Source organism: Geotrypetes seraphini, chromosome 1 (assembly GCF_902459505.1).
Source record: "Geotrypetes seraphini chromosome 1, aGeoSer1.1, whole genome shotgun sequence".
NCBI classification, from domain to species: Eukaryota; Metazoa; Chordata; class Amphibia; order Gymnophiona; family Dermophiidae; genus Geotrypetes; species Geotrypetes seraphini.
In genome coordinates, this window is record NC_047084.1 from 277085930 (window position 1) to 277105440 (window position 19511).

Genomic DNA, 19511 nt, shown 5'->3' on the forward strand with positions numbered 1-19511 from the left:
TCTCTTGTGCATAGTTCTGCTGAGGAGGAAATGTGCTCTTAATGGGAGAACCCCTGGCGCAACCAGCGTCCTGACTCCCAAGGAGTCACTGTGGCCGCTGCAATTCAAGTATACCTCACACATCATACTGAAATTCTGGAGCAACCCCTTGAACAGACCACCCATAGGGCCCCTGCAGGTGCTCCATTAGTCCTCTCTGGGGTTTGACAGCAGATGTGCGGCTGTGCTTCACCAGGGACACACTTTCCAGCTCTAACTGGGATTTCAGAACTGGCACTTGAGCCATCTGGTATCCCATAACCCTAGAGGAACTAGAGGAGGTTAAGTCGGTGGCTCCCACCTATGTGGGACATGGATGGTCCTTGGATGGCCATCCAGCACAAAGCTGGCATGAATCCAAGGCATCCTGGCTAAAGGAGTCCATCTAGCCCGATTCTGAGCCAAATTTGGTTGATTTGAAGCAGACAGACAGACAGACAGAGACAATAATTTTATTCTTATATACCGCCAAAGCCATAATAGTTTGAGGCGGTTTACAATAAGAAGAGCTGAACAATCAGCGAAGATAGGCACAATGTAAAGTCATCGAGAGAGAGAGATCCAAGAAATTCACCATGACAACAATTTTGGTGCCAAAAACAGCCCATGGGAACTAAAAAGGGACACAAAAAATTCAAAAATTAGGATTTTAGGGGTGGAGGACCCTGTCCCTAGCCACAGAAACCTTTCAGAGATACCCCTTCGATTTTGTCTCATAGGGTCTTCTGCCTGGACTCACTGTGCCATGCTGAGCTGGGAGTTGCATAGGCTGAACTGCAGACAGAGAGAAAGGAAGGACTTCTGACTCAGACAAACCTGGAAAGCAGATAGCTTGCTTCTTCGGACTGCTCCACAACTGGACTAGGACCTTAACCCCCACCGGAACTGGCACACACAAACAGGGGGAGGAAAAGGAGTCAGCCCTGATTTCAGCGAAAAACCTCCACGGAGCTACTCGGCCTGTGCGCAAACTCTCTGCGGTCAAAACCTAGAGAGTCTTGCTCCCAAGGGAATAGTCCTTGAGCAAATGGACTGTTAATGCAGGCTGGCCAAGCAGGAGCCCTGCAAAGCAGACTGCCCCTTGGCTGCAGATGTCTACCCTAAAAGTCTGTGTCCTTCCACAGCCAGATATGTCCTGCAACCAGAAGCCTCTGTAGCACTGAAAAAATCTCACAACTGGTTAATCAAACCTCAAAGAAAAATGAACAAAAGCAGAAGAGACAGGCTCCTACTGTTTCATGTGTAGAGAGAAAAAAAAGAGGAATTATGAGACAGCCCACAGTGAAGGGAGGCGGAGAACAAAAGCTCTCTACACAGGATTTCATGATCAGGGAATTCACAAACCATGTGTTCAAGAATGATATGCTTATTGCACTAGAAAATAGGTTTATGAAAAGATAAACTGTGTCAGAGTTGGCTCAGGACAACCTAAAAAAAAGTATATTTAGGCATGTTACCTATTTCCTCAGTATCCTGCTCATCTGTCCAGAATTCTTCTTGCTTAATTCGGATTAAGATGTCAGGTCTGATGCTGGAACAACCTGGAATGAGAAAGGATAGTTAGAATATTTTTAGAGACTTTTTAGAGACCAGTAGAAGTATTAAGAATGTAAAGCTGAAATAGAATAGAATCTCCTTGGGGGGGAAAGATGTTAAGAGGAGACAGAGAATCATGGATGATGATAATATAAGGGCCAAGAGAATTGCTTCACACTTTAAGTTGGCTATGCCCTCTTAAAATGACAGAATAACTAGTACAGTACAAGTTCATTTTTTCTATAATTTGGAAATTTGCCTCATTATTAGAACATATTCACCTACATTCTATAATCTTGCATACACTTTTTTGCTTGTAGCTCACAAAACTATGCACACCTGTTATAGAATAGTGCCAGTTACGCACTACTGACAAATTAGCCTCCAACTGGCCATTAACTGCTGCTAACTGTAGTCAATTGGAACTAATTAACCCTAATTTACAGATACACAACTGCACTCTAAACACTGTTGTATAATGTTAGCCCCTAAATTCTACAGCATGTTAACTGTGAGGGGCATAAATGGTGGGAGGGGCATTGATGCAGAGTTATATTTTGAGTTGAGCGCTCTTTACAGAATACCACTTAGAACTCATTCCCGCGCACAAGTTTGGGCACCATTATTTATGCCAGTGCCCAACTCTTGGCATCTGGGCTCGGGAATGGTGGTGGTTTACATGTGTCAATTTTTGCAATGCCCCTGCCATACTCAAGACAAAGTTAGACAAGTTCCTGCTGAACCAGAATGTACGCAGGTAAGGCTAGTCTCAGTTAGGGCACTGGTCTTTGACCTAAGGGCCGTTGCGGGAGCGGACTGCTGGGCACGATGGACCACTGGTCTGACCCAGCAGCGGCAATTCTTATGTTCTTACTCCTTCTGAGTTGCATGCTAGGAGATTTGGATAGTGGGGTTACAGAAAAGTGCGCAAGAAGATGCACACACACAAAATCTAATTACTGCCAATTAACTGAAATAATTGATTGTTGACATCAACCATGACTTGTTAGCTAATTAACTTGTGCGTGCATTTTTCATCTGTACACAAATTTGGGCATCATATACAAAATATAGGGTAAGTTTTTAGAATACTATCAGCTCCTTGTATAAGTGAGGCATTTAGGTACAGGCATTTATACCGGCCATAGAGCTAAGTGCTCATGCCAGTGGTCTCAAACTCATGCGGCCCGCCAGGTACTATTTTGTGGCCCTCAGTTTATGGCTATCTCGGTCCAAGCATGCCACTGCGTGGCGAAGCTCACCTCACCCCCCTACCCAATGACACGTCACTGGCGGGTTTCCTGTTTGCACTAAGATTGTCCTTTTGAAGCCACCATTGTTCTGAGGACTTCCCTCACTTTTTCTCTCTCCCCCTCCCCGGAAGGAGTAAATTCCACGGGCACGAGGAGAACAGCCCTAACTATGTTTTCTGCGGCCCTTCAAGTACCTACAAATCCAAAATGTGGCCCTGCAAATGGTTTGAGTGTGAGACCACTGGCTCATGCCTAATGTTAAGAACATAACTTTGGACTTAACACTAGTATTCTGTAATAGCAATTACATGCTTATAGAATTGGTACCCTGTACAGAATTAACTCTATAGAAAGTAATTCCATAAAGAACAGCTATATTTAGGCACCTATTCTATAAAGAAATGTATCACAAACTGTGTGCCAGCGAGGAGAGGTGCTGGCTGACTACCTACATGCGGCAAGAGGCAGTCAGCTAGCGCCGGCATCTCTCCTCTTCGCCAGCGCCTCTCCTCCCAGGGTTAGCTCAGAATTGCAGCTGGAGGGCCTCCGCACATGCACGGACGTCATCATGTCGACATCCGCACATGTCTGGAGGCCCTCTAGCTGCGGTCCTGAGTTTAGTGTGCCGCAGCTTCAAAAAGTTTGCAACACACTGCTATAAAGGAAATTAGGCACCTACTTCATTTATAGGATAGTAGTGTAGCAGTGCAAACACTCAAATAGAATTTAGATGTGATCACTTACACCAGCCACATAGAGACAGTGTAAACGCTCACTTCGTTGAAAAATAATGCATTGTAAATTATAGTATTCTAGATCAGTGTTCTTCAACAACCGGTCCATGGACCAGTGCAGGTCCACAGAAATTTCCTGCCGGTCCACAGGGCCAGCACGTGCATCAGGCCCCAAAAGAGTGTTCTTTAACCGCCGGTCCACGGTGCGATCGATGCGGCGTTATCTTCGAGGCAGCTCCCTCTTCCTAACTGATTCAGTGTACAAAGCCACAGGCAGTGGCTCCTACGGGCATCCTGCACCTGAACCGGAAGCCTTCTCTCTGACGTTGCAACGTCAGAGGGAAGGCTTCCAGATGAGGCACGGGATGTGCAAGGTGTAATTAGTACTATTATGGGGGCGGAGTCTGGCCCATGACTTAGCCCAGTGTTCTTTAACTGCCGGTCCACAGACCGATGCTGGTCCACAGAATAATTATTTTATTTCTGCCGGTCCATAGGTGTAAAAAGGTTGAAAAACACTGTTCTAGATGACAGCATTTAAGCCTGTTACTGAGCTTTAATTTAAATACATAACTGTGCTTTGGGCCTATACATAGACCTACCTTCAAACTACGCATTTAGGGGCCATTTTATAGAATCGTGCGTAGCCGGAATATTGGCATTTATATGCATTCTTGGCACCCTCTTTTTAAAAAATTGCCCTCACAGACCCTCCTTAAAGAAGTCCCAAGTAATTAAAAGTCTGGCAGATATTAAAAAGCTGTCCTCCTGGAAACCTGATGGGACCACATGAAAAGACACGTTCCTGTATGCGTAGCAAAAGCAGCAAGTTATAGAGGTCAATATTCAGCAGCCTACTAAAACCATAAAAACATACAAATAACTTTTCCTTATATTTCTATGGGTGTTTTCAGCCAAGTTGTATGTTTAACCCTGAATGCTAAGTTACTCCCTGTCATTTACTTTCCATATAGGTTTTGCTCCACCCTTGGTCGGCATTCAATCTTTCACCATTTAGGTCAATTGCTATTTCTTGTACAGGTACAAAATTTGAAACAAATGCACTTTTGTTGACTATGTATCGTATTTTTCACTCTATAAGACACTTTTTTTTCACTCAAAAGTGGGTGGAATCTCTGTGCATCTTATGGAGCGAAGGCACAGTTTTGAACCCCCCGCCGCACCATTTTAAACACCACCTGCTGCACCTTTTAAAACACCCACCCACCTAGCCGCCTGCCGCCGTCGCTGCCGCCACAGTAGCCGCACATTTTAAAACAGGTACCCGCCTCCTCTGTCATCATCACAGTCCCTGGTGGTCCAGCGTGTATCTCTCCCTCGCTAGCGGCGCACAAGTCAGGAGCAAGCTTTCCGCGCTCCCGCTTGGGCCCGTGCTGTTTTCTAAATGGCTTCTTCAGTTCTCGCGAGTCCCGCAAGAACTGACCCCAGCCACTCAGAAAGCGGTGTGGGCCCAAGCGGGAGAACGGAAAGCTTGCTCCTGACATCCGCGCTGCTGACCTGTGTGCCACTAGCGAGGGAGAGATACACGCTGGACCACCAGATACAGAGGGATGATTGATTTAAAAGTACTAGAGGGGATGATCTACTGTGGGGGGGGGGGGGCGGGATGATTTAAAAGTACTGGAGAGGATGATTGATTTAAAAGTACTGGGGGGATGATCTAAAAGTACTGGGGGGGGGGATGATTTAAAAAGGTATGGGGAGGCTGGGGGGGATGGCTGTCTTGGGGATGGCTGTCTGTCTACCATTAGACATACCCACTTCTAGACATGCCCTGTACCCTGTCCCGGCCTACAACTAGACCACCAGAGGGGGAGACAAAGTACAGGGCACACCATTTGGTTCAAAATTTCTTTCTTCTTGGTTTTTCCTCCTCTACAGGTGGGTGCATCTTATGGTCAGGTGCCCAGTTTCTCTAATCTCTCACTGTACGGCAACTCCTCTAGCCCCTTAACCATTTTAGTCGCTCTTCTCTGGACCCTTTCGAGAAGTACTATGTCCTTCTTCATGTACGGCGACCAGTGCTGGACGCAGTATTGCAGGTGGGGGCGTACCATGGCCTGGTACAGTGGCATGATAACCTTCTCCGATCTGTGGGATACCCTTCTTAATCATTCCTAGCATTCTGTTTGCCCCTTTTTTTTGCCGTCGTGCATTGCACGAACAGCTTCATTGACTTGTCTACCAGTACTCCCAAGTCTCTCTGAGTACTGCACTGGACATCCTGTATTCGTGTATAAGATTTTTGTAACCAACATGCATCACCTTATGCTTATCTACATTAAACCTCATTTGCCATGTCGCAGCCCATTTCTCGAGCGTGTTTATGTCACGTTGCAGGTCTTCGCAATCCTGTGTTTTCACTACTCTGAATAACTTTGTATTGTCTACAAATTTAATCACCTCGCTCGTCATACCAATTTCCAGGTCGTTTATAAATATGTTGAAGAGCACGGGCCCAAGCACCGAACCCTGTGGCACTCCACTCATGATGCTTTTCCAGTCCGAGTATTGTCCATTTACCCCCCCTCTGTTTCCTATCTGCCAACCAGTTTTTAATCCACGTGAGTATTTCACCCTCAATTCCGTGGCTCGCAATTTTCTGAAGTAGTCGTTCATGCGGGACCCTATTGAACGCCTTCTGAAAATCCAGATATACAATGTCGACCGAGTCACCCTTATCTATCTGCCTGTTTACTCCCTCGAAGAAGTCCAGTAAGTTCGTCAAGCTAGATCTTCCTTTGCTGAAACCGTGCTGGCTGGTCCTCATCAGATTGTGTCCGTCAAGGTGATCAATGATGCGATTCTTTTTCAGTGCCTCTACCATCTTTCCCGGTACCAAGATCAGACTCACCGGTCTGTAGTTTCCCAGATCTCCCCTCAAACCTTTCTTGAAGATCAGCGTAACATTTGCCACTTTCCAGTCTTCCGGAATCCTTCCTGATTTGATCGACAGATTGGCTATTAGTCGGAGCAGTTCAGCTATAACCTCTTTCAGTTCCTTGATTACCCTCGGATAGATGCCGTTGGGTCCCGGGGATTTATCGGTTTTAAAAGCCTATCAATCTGCTTGCATACCTCTTCTAGACTGACCGTCAACCCTGTCTTCGTTTCCTGCGTATAGCCTGTCGGCTTCTGGTATATTGTATATACCCTCTTCGCTAAATACAGATGCAAAAAATGTGTTCAGTTTGTCGGCAATGGCTTTGTCCTCCTTTTATTTCATGGTCATCCAATGGCCCCACCGCTTCCTTCGCGGGTCGTTTCCCCTTAATATATCGTGCAATCTGAGTGCAGAAAACAATGATTATTTCAGTAGAATGTTGGTTTAAAAAAAGGTTTACAGTGTATTGCATTAGGCGGAACAGTGCTGTTTCTATAACTGAACCGTATTAAATTGTATTTAGAAACATAGAAACAGACAGCAGATAAGGGCCACGGCCCATCCAGTCTGCCCACCCTAATTACCCTCCCCTACCTTTCTCTGTGAATAGATCCCACATGTCTATCCCATTTGGCCTTAAAATCAGGCACGTTGCTGGCCTCAATCACCTGAAGTGGAAGACTATTCCAGCGATCAACCATCCTTTCAGTGAAAAAGAATTTCCTGGTGTCGTCGCGCAGTTTCCCGCCCCTGATTTTCCACGGATGCCCTCTTGTTGCCGTGGGACCCTTGAAAAAGAAGATATCTTCCTCCGCTTCGATGCGGCCCATGAGATACTTGAACGTCTCGATCATGTCTCCCCTCTCTTTTCGCTCCTCGAGCGAGTATAGCTGTAATTTATCTAGCCGTTCTTCGTACGGAAGATCCTTGAGTCCCGAGACCATCCTGGTGGCCATTCTCTGGACCGACTCCAGTCTCAGCACATTCTTGCGATAATGCGGCCTCCAGAATTGCACACAGTATTCCAGGTGGGGCCTCACCATGGATCTATACAATGGCATAATGACTTCAGGCTTACGAAACCCCTGCGTATGCAACCTATGATTTGTCTTGCCTTGGATGAAGCTTGCTCCACTTGATTGGCAACCTTCATGTCCTCACTGACGATCACCCCTAAGTCTCGTTCTGCTACCGTTCTTGTTAGGATCTCGCCATTTAGGGTATAAGTGTTGCATGATTTTGGCTGCCCAGGTGCATAACTTTGCATTTTTTGGCACTGAAGCTGAGTTGCCAGGTTGTAGACCAGCGCTCCAGTAGGAGTAGGTCGTGCATCATGTTGTCGGGCATTGAATTTTTGTCCGTTGTGCTTTTGCCCACTACATTGCTTAGTTTGGCTTATCGACGAATAATGTTATTTTACCTCAGAGCCCTTCTGTCAAATCTCTTATAAAGATGTTGAATAGGATCGGGTCCAAAACTGAGCCCTGGAGCACTCCACTGATCACCTTGTCATTTCGGAGGGGGTGCCGTTCACCATTACCCTTTGAAGCCTACCTCCAAGCCAGTTCTCCACCCATTTCGTCAATGTGTCACCCAATCCTATAGAACTCATCTTGCTCAGTAACCTGCGGTGTGATACGCTATCGAATGCTTTGTTAAAGTCCAGGTATACGATGTCCAGGGACTCCCCAACATCCAGCTTCCCCGTCACCCAGTCAAAGAAGCTAATCAGGTTGGATTGTAAGGATCTCCCCTTAGTAAATCCATGTTGACGGGGATCCCGTAGATTCTCCTCATTCAGGATCGTATCCAATTGGCGTTTGATTAGAGTTTCCATCAGTTTGCTCACTATATTGATGTGAGACTCACTGGTCTGTAATTTGCCATCTCCATCCTGGAGTCTTTCTTGTGGAGTGGAATGACGTTAGCCGTCTTCCAGTCCAATGGGACGCAGCCTGTACTAAGGGAGAGGTTGAAGAGTGCGGACAGCTGCTCCGTCAAGATATCACTCAACTCCCTGAGCACCCTGGGGTGTAGGTTGTCAGGCTCCATTGCCTTGTTAACCATGAGCTTTGACAGCTCACCGTAGACACTACTGGGCGTAAACTCGAAATTACTAAACGGGTCAACTGAGTCAACCTTTGTCTGTAGCAGAGGGCCGAGCCCCGGCACTTCTCGGGTGAAGACTGAGCAGAAGTATTCATTTAACAGTTGGGCCTTTTCCGAGTCCTTTTCCACATAGTCTCCGTCCGGTTTCCTAAGACGTACTATCCCACCTAAGTTTTTACCTCTGTCGCTGATATACCTGATATCTCCCTTCTGGATGTTCTTTGCCAGAGACTCCTCCATGTGGAATTTAGCCTGACTACTGTTTTGACGGCTTTTGACTTGGTCAGGTAGTCTGCTCTAGATTCCTGTTTCCCCGATTGTTTGTAAGAGATGAATGCTTTTTTCTTCTCTTTGATGAGGTCTGAGATCTCCACAGTGAACCACTGCGGCTTATTGTTCCTTCACCGTTTACTTACTAATTTAACATAACGGTTTGTCGCTTCCTGTATGGTGGCTTTCAAAGTCGACCACATTTCTTCCACGTTATCGGTTTCTGCTTGGCTTTGTAGCGCCTGGTGAACAAAGTCACCCATGTCTTGGAAGTTTGTGTCCTTGAATTTGAGGACCTTGGTAAGTGTGGTAGATTTAGTGAAACCTTTCCTAAGATTGAACCATACCATATTGTGGTCACTGGAGGCCAATGTGTCGCCCACCGAGACCTCTGTGACACTTTCTCCATTGGTAAGTAACAGGTCCAGTATTGCCTGATTCCTTGTTGGGTCCAACACCAGTTGCTTGAGACGTGCTCCCTTCATAGAGTTTAATAGCCTCTTGCTGCTGCCGGAAGCAGAGGTAAGTGTGTCCCAATACACATCTGGCATGTTGAAGTCACCTAACAATACTGTGTCCCCACGCAAGGTGATATTCTCTATATCACCGATTAATTCCATATCCCGGTCATCCTGTTGTTTTGGGGGTCTGTAAATTACTCCAAGATACAGGCAGTTGTCCTTCCCTCTGGCCAAATTAACCAAAAGGGATCCTCCGGTGTACTGGACATCTGCAATTCTTGTAATCTTAATGTCATCTTTAGTATATAATGCTACACCTCCTCCCATTTTGCCCTCCCTGTCCCGGCGAATTAAGTTGTAACCCGGTATGACCATGTCCCAACCGTGGGAGTCTGTGAGCCAGGTCTCAGATATCGCCACAACATCCAGGTCGGCATTCCTTATTTCTGTTTCCAATTCCAGGATCTTGTTTGCCAAACTGTGTGCATTGACGTACATAGCCCTCCACGTTGTATTTTTGTTACGTCTCAGTGGGGATATTCCTGCTTGAGCTACCTGGACACTTTTAGCATTATTCGCATTATTAGCATTATTTGCATGTTTTGTACTCTCCCTAGACCCAGAACTACATCGTGCAGCTATCCCGGACTCCCCAGACCCAGAACTACAGTGTGTACCTATCCCAAACTCGGAAATGTGTGTACCCTGTGGGGGTGTTCCCGCATAGGCTACTTGAACTCCTTTAGTACAATTTGCAATGTGTGTAACCCCGCTGGACCCAGGATTGCCATGTGAACTGCCCTTAGACCCGGAATTACAATGTGTACTCTCCCCAGATCCAGAATTGCAATGTGTACTCCTCTTAGACCCAGAATTACAATGTGACCCAGAATTATTATGTGAACCTGCCCCAGACTCGAAAGTGTGTGTTTTGCTGAATAAAAGTTTTATTGTATTTGACTATAGCGTACAGTGTTTTTTATGACTAAAAAGTGGTACTCTGATTAAGCATACACTCTGTTTAAGCGCAAGTGGCGGTCTGGTCCCGAGGCCTTGCACTTAAGCGGAGTCAACTGTATATAATTAATTACTTAAGACCTGAAATGCAGCTCTGAATAAATATGTTTTAAGTTGTGTTTTTGAAAGTTTGAAATAATGTTTCCAATTAGAACATTTACGTGGACGCTGCTCCCACTCATCACATTAAAACCACTGTCCTTCCCACCAATAATACCACTGAACTCTTAGAACTGATCAAGAAAATCCTTAAGAGACAGGACACCAGACAGATTCCCAGCAGTATGACCTGCTGCTATATGCCTCTGGCTAATTCTAGCTTACATTTCTTCTAGCGTACTAAGTTGTTCATTATTATAACACATTTCTGGGGAACAACTATAGAAGACAATGACAAGCTTTAAAAAGCAAGCTTCCCATTTAAAGTAACCAACATTTACTTCTAAATACAGTACTCCACCACCTCTTTCGGGAACTAAAGTCAGGCTACACCAATCAGGAGCTGCTTTGACACGCTTTGCCCTCATCTGGGGCAGCCTCCTTGGAGCGGCTGGGGCACGGGCAGTGTGTCTGGGAGGGAATGCATGGATGGGAGAACATCTCAGGGGAGGAGACATAGGCATCCTGGGACTGTCGGCCAAGTCTCTTCCCTGAAGAAGCCCTTTCTGGAAACGTCAATCGCTCCTCCTAAACTTACTTGCTCCACTTCATCACTTCATCATGCTTCTATTCCTTTCTCTCCTCTCTTCTACCTTCCAAAGTATTTAGATCAATGCTGTCTTGTTAAAATGTTTATTTTATTTTTATTTTTCCTCTAACTCTACTTTTCACTTCTCTATTACCCTCCAGGTACTTTAGTTAGATTGTGAGCCTTCGGGACAGTAAGGGAATTTTTCAAGTACCTTTCTTATTTCTAATCTTAATGTATATTTTCTGTAAACCGCTTAGAACCTAACGGATGTAGCGGTATATAAGAAATAAATTACATTACATTACATATGTTGGATAGATTGTGAGCCCGCTGGGACAGAGAGGGAAAAACTGCTCGAGTACCTGAAATGCATGTAAACCATTCTGAGCTCCCCTGGGAGAACGGTATAGAAAACTGAATGAATGAATGAATAAATAAATAAATACAGTGGATGATTAACAGAAGACCCAAAAGGTACAACATGTTAAAGTCCCTGCACCAGAGGAAGTAATGGCTTCCACAGAGGAATTTTATACTTACTTGTTATGGGAGGGTGGGTCTGCCCTCTCCTCTCCGATGCAAGTGAGCCCATGCAAGGCATATCTTCTTCTTTTTTAATGCTCACCGAAGACATGGGTGGTACAATTGGATTGTCTGCTATAACAAAATATACAAAACATCTATAAGGATTAAATCCAAGGCTCTAGAGATAAGAGGTTTGGAAATAAATTGTTCTATTCCAGTCACTTATACATAATGACATGGTTTGGTTCCTTTGATTTCACAGCAATAATATTTACTTACTAATAAGAGGGTCATTAATGTTTTCATTTTCTTCCCAGTCATGGTGCTGAGTGAAGTATTTCCCACCTTCATGTTTAACTCTGATTAGAACATCTGGATTAACAATCAAATAACCTGTCAATAAAAGCAGCAACAGCAGCTGTGTTATTGTTACAACAGAGATCCAAATCCTCCCTACTCTTCTTCTGGTAGCAATATTAAGTGTACATACAGTAGAAACTGAAATTTCTGCATCTAGTACAAGTTGAAGACATTTCAACTTACAGGATAACTTTTCTAGCCGAGATCAGCTCAACTCTTTTTATCATTTTTGTTTTACTCTACAATTACAAGGATCCTTTCTCTGTGAGTCTCCCTTAAGAAGGACATGGCGTTACTCGAGAGGGTTCAGAGGAGAGCGATGCGTCTGATAAAGGGGATGGAAAACTTTTCATATGCTGAGAGATTGGAGAAACTGGGTCTCTTTTCCCTGGAGAAGAGGAGACTTAGAGGGGATATGATAGAGACTTACAAGATCATGAAGGGCATAGAGAGAGTAGAGAGGGACAGATTCTTCAAACTTTCGAATAATAAAAGAACAAGAGGGCATTCAGAAAAGTTGAAAGGGGACAGATTCAAAACGAATGCTAGGAAGTTCTTCTTTACCCAACGTGTGGTGGACACCTGGAATGCACTTTCAGAGAGCGTAATAGGGCAGAAGGTTCAAGAAAGGATTGGACAATTTCCTGCTGGAAAAGGGGATAGAGGGGTATAGATAGAGGATTACTGCACAGGTCCTGGACCTGTTGGGCTGCCGCGTGAGCGGACTGCTGGGCACGATGAAACTCAGGTCTGACCCAGCAGAGGCATTGCTTATGTTCTTAGATGAGGAAGTGGAGACAGAGACTGTGTCTGAATTCAAAAGGGCCTGGGATAGACATATGGGATCTCTCGGAGAGAGAAAGAAATAATGGTTACTGCAGATGACCAGACCAGATGGGCCATTTGGCCTTTATCTGCCATCGTGTTTCTATGAGTTTGTACTCTAAGTAGGGTAGTGCCTTGTCCAGGGTTAGTAGAATTATACTGCAGATTTGTACATTTATGTTTTTCACTCTTATTATGATGCTACTTTATCATGCATCTCTGAGGGATTTGAGAGATTGTAATGGTGACTCCCATACTCCAATGCGTCCTCCTTACCCCGTGACATAAGGAAGCCATGAATTTCCTTGATAACCTTTTTGTACAGCTCCTTCTGACGTTCTTCCAGAACATCCCACTCTGCATCCCAAAAATAAGCCACGACATCATTGAATATGACCGATGCCTGAAAAAGAAATAAACCCCTCTCATCCAACTACTTCTAGTTACATTTGTCTGCCAAAACAGCTCTTGAATAGAATCTATGGGGAAAAAAAAACAAAAAAACTTTCTTTAAAATGTTATAAATTCCTTTCTATGCTGCTCATATTAAGGGGGTAATTTTATAACGTCATGTTTTGTGCAGATGTGGCTTGTTTTATTTATTTACAAAATTTTTTAACTTGCTCTAGCTTATGATTTTTGGCACTTTTACAATAAAACATTCATAATAAAACAAAAAATACAACCTAGACATAATGTCATAAAACAGACAATAATAATGCAAAGCTCATGTGTACTTTACTTTTGTAAACTCAAAATTCATTTTGTAGAAGCAATCATTTCGCAGCAAAGGCCTGAACAAAAAGGTATGCCTTCAATTGTTTCCAGAACTGGATAAGATTTTATGTTCAAATGAAAGGGTTTGCCATTAAATAGCACCTGGAGTTGACAACAGCCAAAGGTGCATCATCATTATTCAATACTATCCAATATGAATCTCCTACCCACTTGAAAAACTTCCAATCCCTGCACCCCCCCCCCCCCCCCAGGATACTTGGGGAGGCTAGAATTTTTAGGGCTCCTTTTACAAAGGTGCGTTGGGGCCTTAACATGTGAAATAGCGCGCGCTAAAATGCCACACACACTAGCCGCTACTGCTTCCTCTTGAGCAGGCGGTAGTTTATCGGCTAATGCGCACTAATCCGGTGCGTGCACTAAAAATGCTAGCACATCTTTGTAAAAAGAGCCCTTAGTCTACAGATTTTACTCTCAAAGTGTTTAAGTATGTTTGCTTTTCTGTCACTTATGGAGTTTAAAAAAAAACAACATAATTACTGTTTATACACTGCATTGATTTATGTGTAGGAAAACTGCAGTATATCAAGAAACAATAAATCATAAGCCATAAAGCCTTGAATTTTTAGCTCCACAGAACTGCAAAACCAATGCAAATCTTTCAAAATAGGCATCAGAAAAGCAAGGTGTATTTGGCAGCAGGCATGCTGTTGCATTCTGTGCAATCTGTAAAGAACATACTGTAAATATTCAAATATAAACTGTGGTTATCTCCCCCCCTCCAAAAAAAAATAAATAAAAAAGGAGGAGGAAAAAAGACGGACTCTAATATAAACCGCATTTATATATTCAAGTGCCTTGTTCTACCAAGCTCTGCACCCAGCCCCCTTCTCTCCCTGCATGGCTCTGCACCCAGCCTCCTCTCTCCCTCCCCTACCAGGATCTGCACCCTGTACCCCCACCTATACCTCCATTTCTATCTACATGGGTGTAGTCTACAGACCTCCGACTCAATCACAGCTAATTGTTAAGGTTCTGATTGTTGATATCCAAAAGTTTGGAAGGAAAGAGGAGGTTCTGCTACTGGGAGATTTCAACCTGCAGGATGCGCACTGCAATGTTCCATCTGCGGAATTCGGAAAGAAGTAGGGAGATTGTGGATGTCTTTCAAGAGGCTCTGCTCAGACAAATGGTGACAAAAGCAATATTGGATCTGGTCCTCATAAATGGAGACAGTATCTCTAATGTTCGAGAGGGTGCTCACTTGGGAAGTAGCGATCATCAAACAGTTTGGTTTGATATAACGGCTAAAGTGGAGGGCGGCCACACGATACTTAAAGTCCTAGATTTCAAACGTACAGACTTTAATGCAATGGGAGAGTACCTGAAGAAAGAGCTGTTAGGATGGGAGGACATAAGAGAAGTGGAAAGACAGTGGTCTAAGCTGAAAGGAGCGATAAAAATGGCTACGGACCTTTATATGAAGAAAAATCAATAAAAACAAGAGAAAAAGGAAGCCGATATGGTTCTCCAAACAAGTGGCAGAGAAAATAAAAGCGAAAGAGTTGGCGTTCGTTAAATATAAAAAAACCCCAAGAAGAGGAGTGCAAAAAGGACTACAGGGTGAAACTGAAAGAAGCCAAGAGAGAGATACGTCTGGCGAAAGCACAGGCGGAAGAACAAATGGCTAAAAATGTAAAAAAGGGAGACAAAATTTTTTTCTGATATATTAGTGAAAGGAGGAAGATGAAAAATGGAATTGCTAAACTAAAAGATCCTGGGAACCGATATGTGGAGAATGATGAGGAAAAGCAAATGTGCTAAACAAATTCTTCTGTTCTGTGTTCACAGAAGAAAACCCTGGAGAAGAACCGAGATTGTCTGGCAAAGATACACGAGAAAATGGAGTGGATTCTGCGCCGTTCACGGAGGAGAGTGTTTATGAGCAACTTGAAAAACTGAAGGTGGACAAAGCAATGGGACCAGACGGGATCCATCCCAGGATACTATGGGAGCTCAGAGAGGATCTGGCGAGTCCTATTAAAGACTTGTTCAACAAATCTCTGGAGACAGAAGTGGTTCCTGTGGATTGGAGGAGAGCGGAGGTGGTCCCTATTCACAAAACTGGTCACAGGGACGAAGCAGGAAACTACAGGCTGGTGAGCCTCACTTCAGTTGTTGGAAAAATAATGGAAGTGTTGCTGAAAGAAAGGATAGTATACTTCCTTGAATCTAATGGGTTACAGGATCAGAGGCAACATGGCTTTACAAAAGGTAAATCGTGCCAAACAAACCTGATTGAATTTTTTGATTGGGTGACCAGAGAGCTGGATCAAGGACATATGCTAGATGTAATTTACTTAGACTTCAGCAAAGCCTTCGATACAGTTCCTCATAGGACACTGTTGAACAAACTTGAAGGGCTGAAGTTAGGACCCAAAGTGGTGAACTGGGTTAGAAACTGGCTATCGGACAGACGCCAGAGGGTGGTGGTTAATGGAAGTCACTCGGAGGAAGGAAAGGTGACTAGTGGAGTCCCTCAGGGTTCGGTGCTGGGGGCCGATCCTGTTCAATATGTTTGTGAGTGACATTGCTGAAGGGTTAGAAGGAAAAGTGTGCCTTTTTGCAGATGATACCAAGATTTGTAACAGAGTAGACACTGAAGAGAGAGTGGAAAATATGAAAAAGGATCTGCAAAAGTTAGAGGAATGGTCTAATGCCTGGCAACTAAAATTCAATGCAAAGAAATGCAGAGTAATGCATTTGGGGATTAATAATTGGAAGGAACCGTATATGCTGGGAGGTGAGAAGCTGATATGCACGGACGGGGAGAGGGACCTTGGGGTGATAGTGTCCGAAGATCTAAAGGCGAAAAAACAGTGTGACAAGGCAGTGGCTGCTGCCAGAAGGATGCTGGGCTGTATAAAGAGAGGCGTAGCCAGTAGAAGGAAGAAGGTTGGTGAGGCCCCACTTGGAGTATTGTGTTCAGTTTTGGAGACCGTATCTGGCGAAAGACAGAAGACTTGAGGCGGTCCAGAGGAGGGCGACGAAAATGATAGGAGGCTTGTGCCAGAAGACGTATGAGGAGAAACTGGAAGCCCTGAATATGTATACCCTAGAGGAAAGGAGGGAAAGGGGAGATATGATTCAGATGTTCAAATACTTGAAGGGTATTAACGTAGAACAAAATATTTTCCAGAGAAAGGAAAATGGTAAAACCAGAGGACATAATTTGAGGTTGAGGGGTGGTAGATTCAAAGGCAATGTTAGGAAGTTCTACTTTACGGAGAGGGTGGTGGATGCCTAGAATGTGCTCCCGAGAGGTGGTGGAGAGTAAAACAGTGACTGAGTTCAAAGAAGCGTGGGATGAACACAGAGGATCTAGAATCTGAAAATAATATTAAATATTGAACTAAGGCCAGTACTGGGCAGACTTGTGCGGTCTGTGTATGGCCGTTTGGTGGGGGTTGGGCTGTGGAGGGCTTCAGTGGCTGGGAGGGTGTAGATGGGCTGGAGTAGGTTTTAACGGAGATTTCGGCAGTTGGAACCCAAGCTTTGGAACCCAAGCTTTGGATTCTTGCCCAGAAATAGCTAAGAACAAAAATTTAAAAATTTAAATTGAATCAGGTTGGGCAGACTGGATGGACCATTCGGGTCTTTATCTGCTGTCATCTACTATGTTACTATGTTACATTTCACCTCTCTCTCACCTCCCAGACTTTTAAAACCTATCTTTAAAGCCCTAGTGGTCCAGCAGTGAACCAGGGCAGAAGTGTATCCTCCTATGCTCCTGCCCTGTGCAGAGCTACTGTCTAAATGGCTACCGTGAGTTAACCCAGCTAGAGCAATGGTCACAAAAGAAAAACAAGTCAATGCTGTTCTTAGACTTACAGGCCCTGGACCCTTTCAGCCCAGCAAGTACTGCTCTACTGACCCATTGCAGTCCATGCTCCCACCCACCCTCTCTCCAGGCTCCTGGCTCCTCCCTCTCTCCAGGCTGGCTTGTTTGCTTCATTTGCCGTTCATGGCTGAATAAGTGCTGTCCGTTTAAAGTTACAGGTTCCTGAGGAAGGGACCTAGAGTCCCCGAAACCGGCTGGTTGAACCTACTCCTGAATTTCATCTGATTCGGCAGTCTACAGTGTTTATGTGCCTTTGTTTTTCATCTGTGGACCATGCCTGCAAGTTAAGTTTTCCTTTTTTGATTCTGGTAGTCAGCTGGAGGGACCTTCAAAGTATTTTTCTCTGTTTCAGCCCTGTGAATATGTGATTTATTATCATCACTGTTGAACTTCACCTTATTTCACCTATTTTTTGATTTGGTTGGTGGGTGTACACAGGAGGGATTCGATGATGGTGTGCAGGTGGAGGTTATTAGACCTTCACCTTAGCATGTGATTGCTGGAGATTTTTTTCTCCTTTCGCTGGTCTTTCACACTGAGACTATCTCCTTTTTTCAATTATATTATTTATATGGTATATGATTGGTAGTCCAGTGCTTGAGACAGAAGTTAGTTACTTTGAAGGTCCATTAGATCTTTTTTGCTGCTGCTTGTGGTTCCCACCACCCTCTAGCAAGTTATCTAGCCCAAAAGTTAAGGTCAGATGATATAATTTTGAACGTTAGAGACGCTCCCATCTCATCGAGATCACTGACCTGAAATTAAGAAATACAGACATTCTGGTTAGTTTTGATGTAGTTTCACCGTTCATCAAAATCCCAGTTGGCGAAGCAATCCAGGTCATAAACCAGAAGCTACAGATACATAGTCTATCAATGGAATGGGCAAACCCAACAGCTTTCTGTTTAAAAACAACTTTCTTTCAGTACCAGAAAGAGTACTATACCCAAACAGAAAGAACAGCGATGGGCTTCCCCCTTTTTCCCAGTGGAAGCCAACATATAACCACTCTGCTGGAGAATGCTTCTCAAAACCAAAATTATGGGTCCACTATGGACCCCAGGACTTGAAGATAGTGGAGCTGACTTGTCCAAGAGATAAGAAATCTGAGAACAAAGCTTTCATCTGCATACCTTTGGTAGATAGACTCGGCTGACAGCCATACCGAAGTTTCAAGTTTATTAATTTTTAATATTCCGACCATCAACGGATATCTAGCCAGTTTACAATAATATGCTAAAATAGAAATAAAAGCAATACTTGTTAAAAGTAATGTTTATAGAAAGGGAGGGAAGTGTACATTGAGGACATAGACAAGACGGACTTGAAAGTGAGGATTAAAAAAGGAGGAAAGGGGTAAAGTTACATTATTAGAGATAAAAATAAAAATAAAGAAAAAAAAAAAAGTTGAAAGGAAATGGAGGGAAAAAGGATAAAACATTGGGAATGAGAAGAAGTCACCCAGGTACTCCAGGGATGGAGCCAGCATCAAATTGCTGTGTCGGCAATGTACCATCCAACTCAGATCCTAAAGGACTCTGATCACCTGATCCACTGTGCACCGACCCTCAGACAATGAGGGGGCCCTGATCAGCCAAGCATCCAAATAGGATGCACTTGTAGTTCCATCTTGGCAAATGAGCTGCTACCATAATCAACAGTTTGGTGAAGGTATGAGCAGCTATCGCCAAATCAAAATTGGACAGAGGGTGTTCGCTAGTGTAGTGTATTTAAATTTTAGCAAATCCTTTGACAGTGTTCCACACAGACGTCTAATAAATAAACTGAGTGCCCTCGGGATGGGTCCCTAAGTGACAGGATGGGTCAATAACTGGTTGAGTGGAAGGTGACAGAGGGTAATGATCAATGGAGATTGCTCTGAGGAAAGGGATGTTACCAATGGTGTGCCTCGAGGTTCTATTCTTGGGCCTGTTCTTTTAACATTTTTATAAATGATATTGCTGAAGGGTTGTCAGATAAGATTTGCCCCTTTGTGGATGATACCAAAATCTGCAATAGAGTAGACATGCCAGATGGTGTAAATAACATGAAGAAAGACCTGGCGAAACTTGAAGAATGGTCTGAAATTTGGCAGCTACAATTGAATTCTAAGAAATGCAAAGTCATGCATTTGGGCTGCAAAAACCTGA

At 44.1% G+C, this 19511-nt stretch overlaps 1 protein-coding gene and 1 gene segment (V, D, J or C); both read right to left on the reverse strand.

The window, feature by feature from the left end:
* The window catches only part of LOC117363895, a 286323-nt gene that overhangs the window by 197852 nt on the left and 68960 nt on the right, over positions 1-19511 (reverse strand).
* The window catches only part of LOC117363883 (gastrula zinc finger protein XlCGF26.1-like), a 53983-nt gene that overhangs the window by 18692 nt on the left and 15780 nt on the right, over positions 1-19511 (reverse strand). The window contains exons 2-5 of one of the 2 annotated variants that reach the window (XM_033952404.1): positions 13002-13128; positions 11820-11933; positions 11556-11669; positions 1497-1580 (exon numbers count right to left, since the gene is read on the reverse strand). In XM_033952404.1, coding sequence (XP_033808295.1) covers positions 1497-1580; positions 11556-11669; positions 11820-11933; positions 13002-13128 — 439 coding nt within the window. Of the gene's footprint in view, positions 1-1496; positions 1581-11555; positions 11673-11819; positions 11934-13001; positions 13129-19511 lie in introns of both variants that reach the window. The other variant, XM_033952396.1, reaches the window with a different exon arrangement.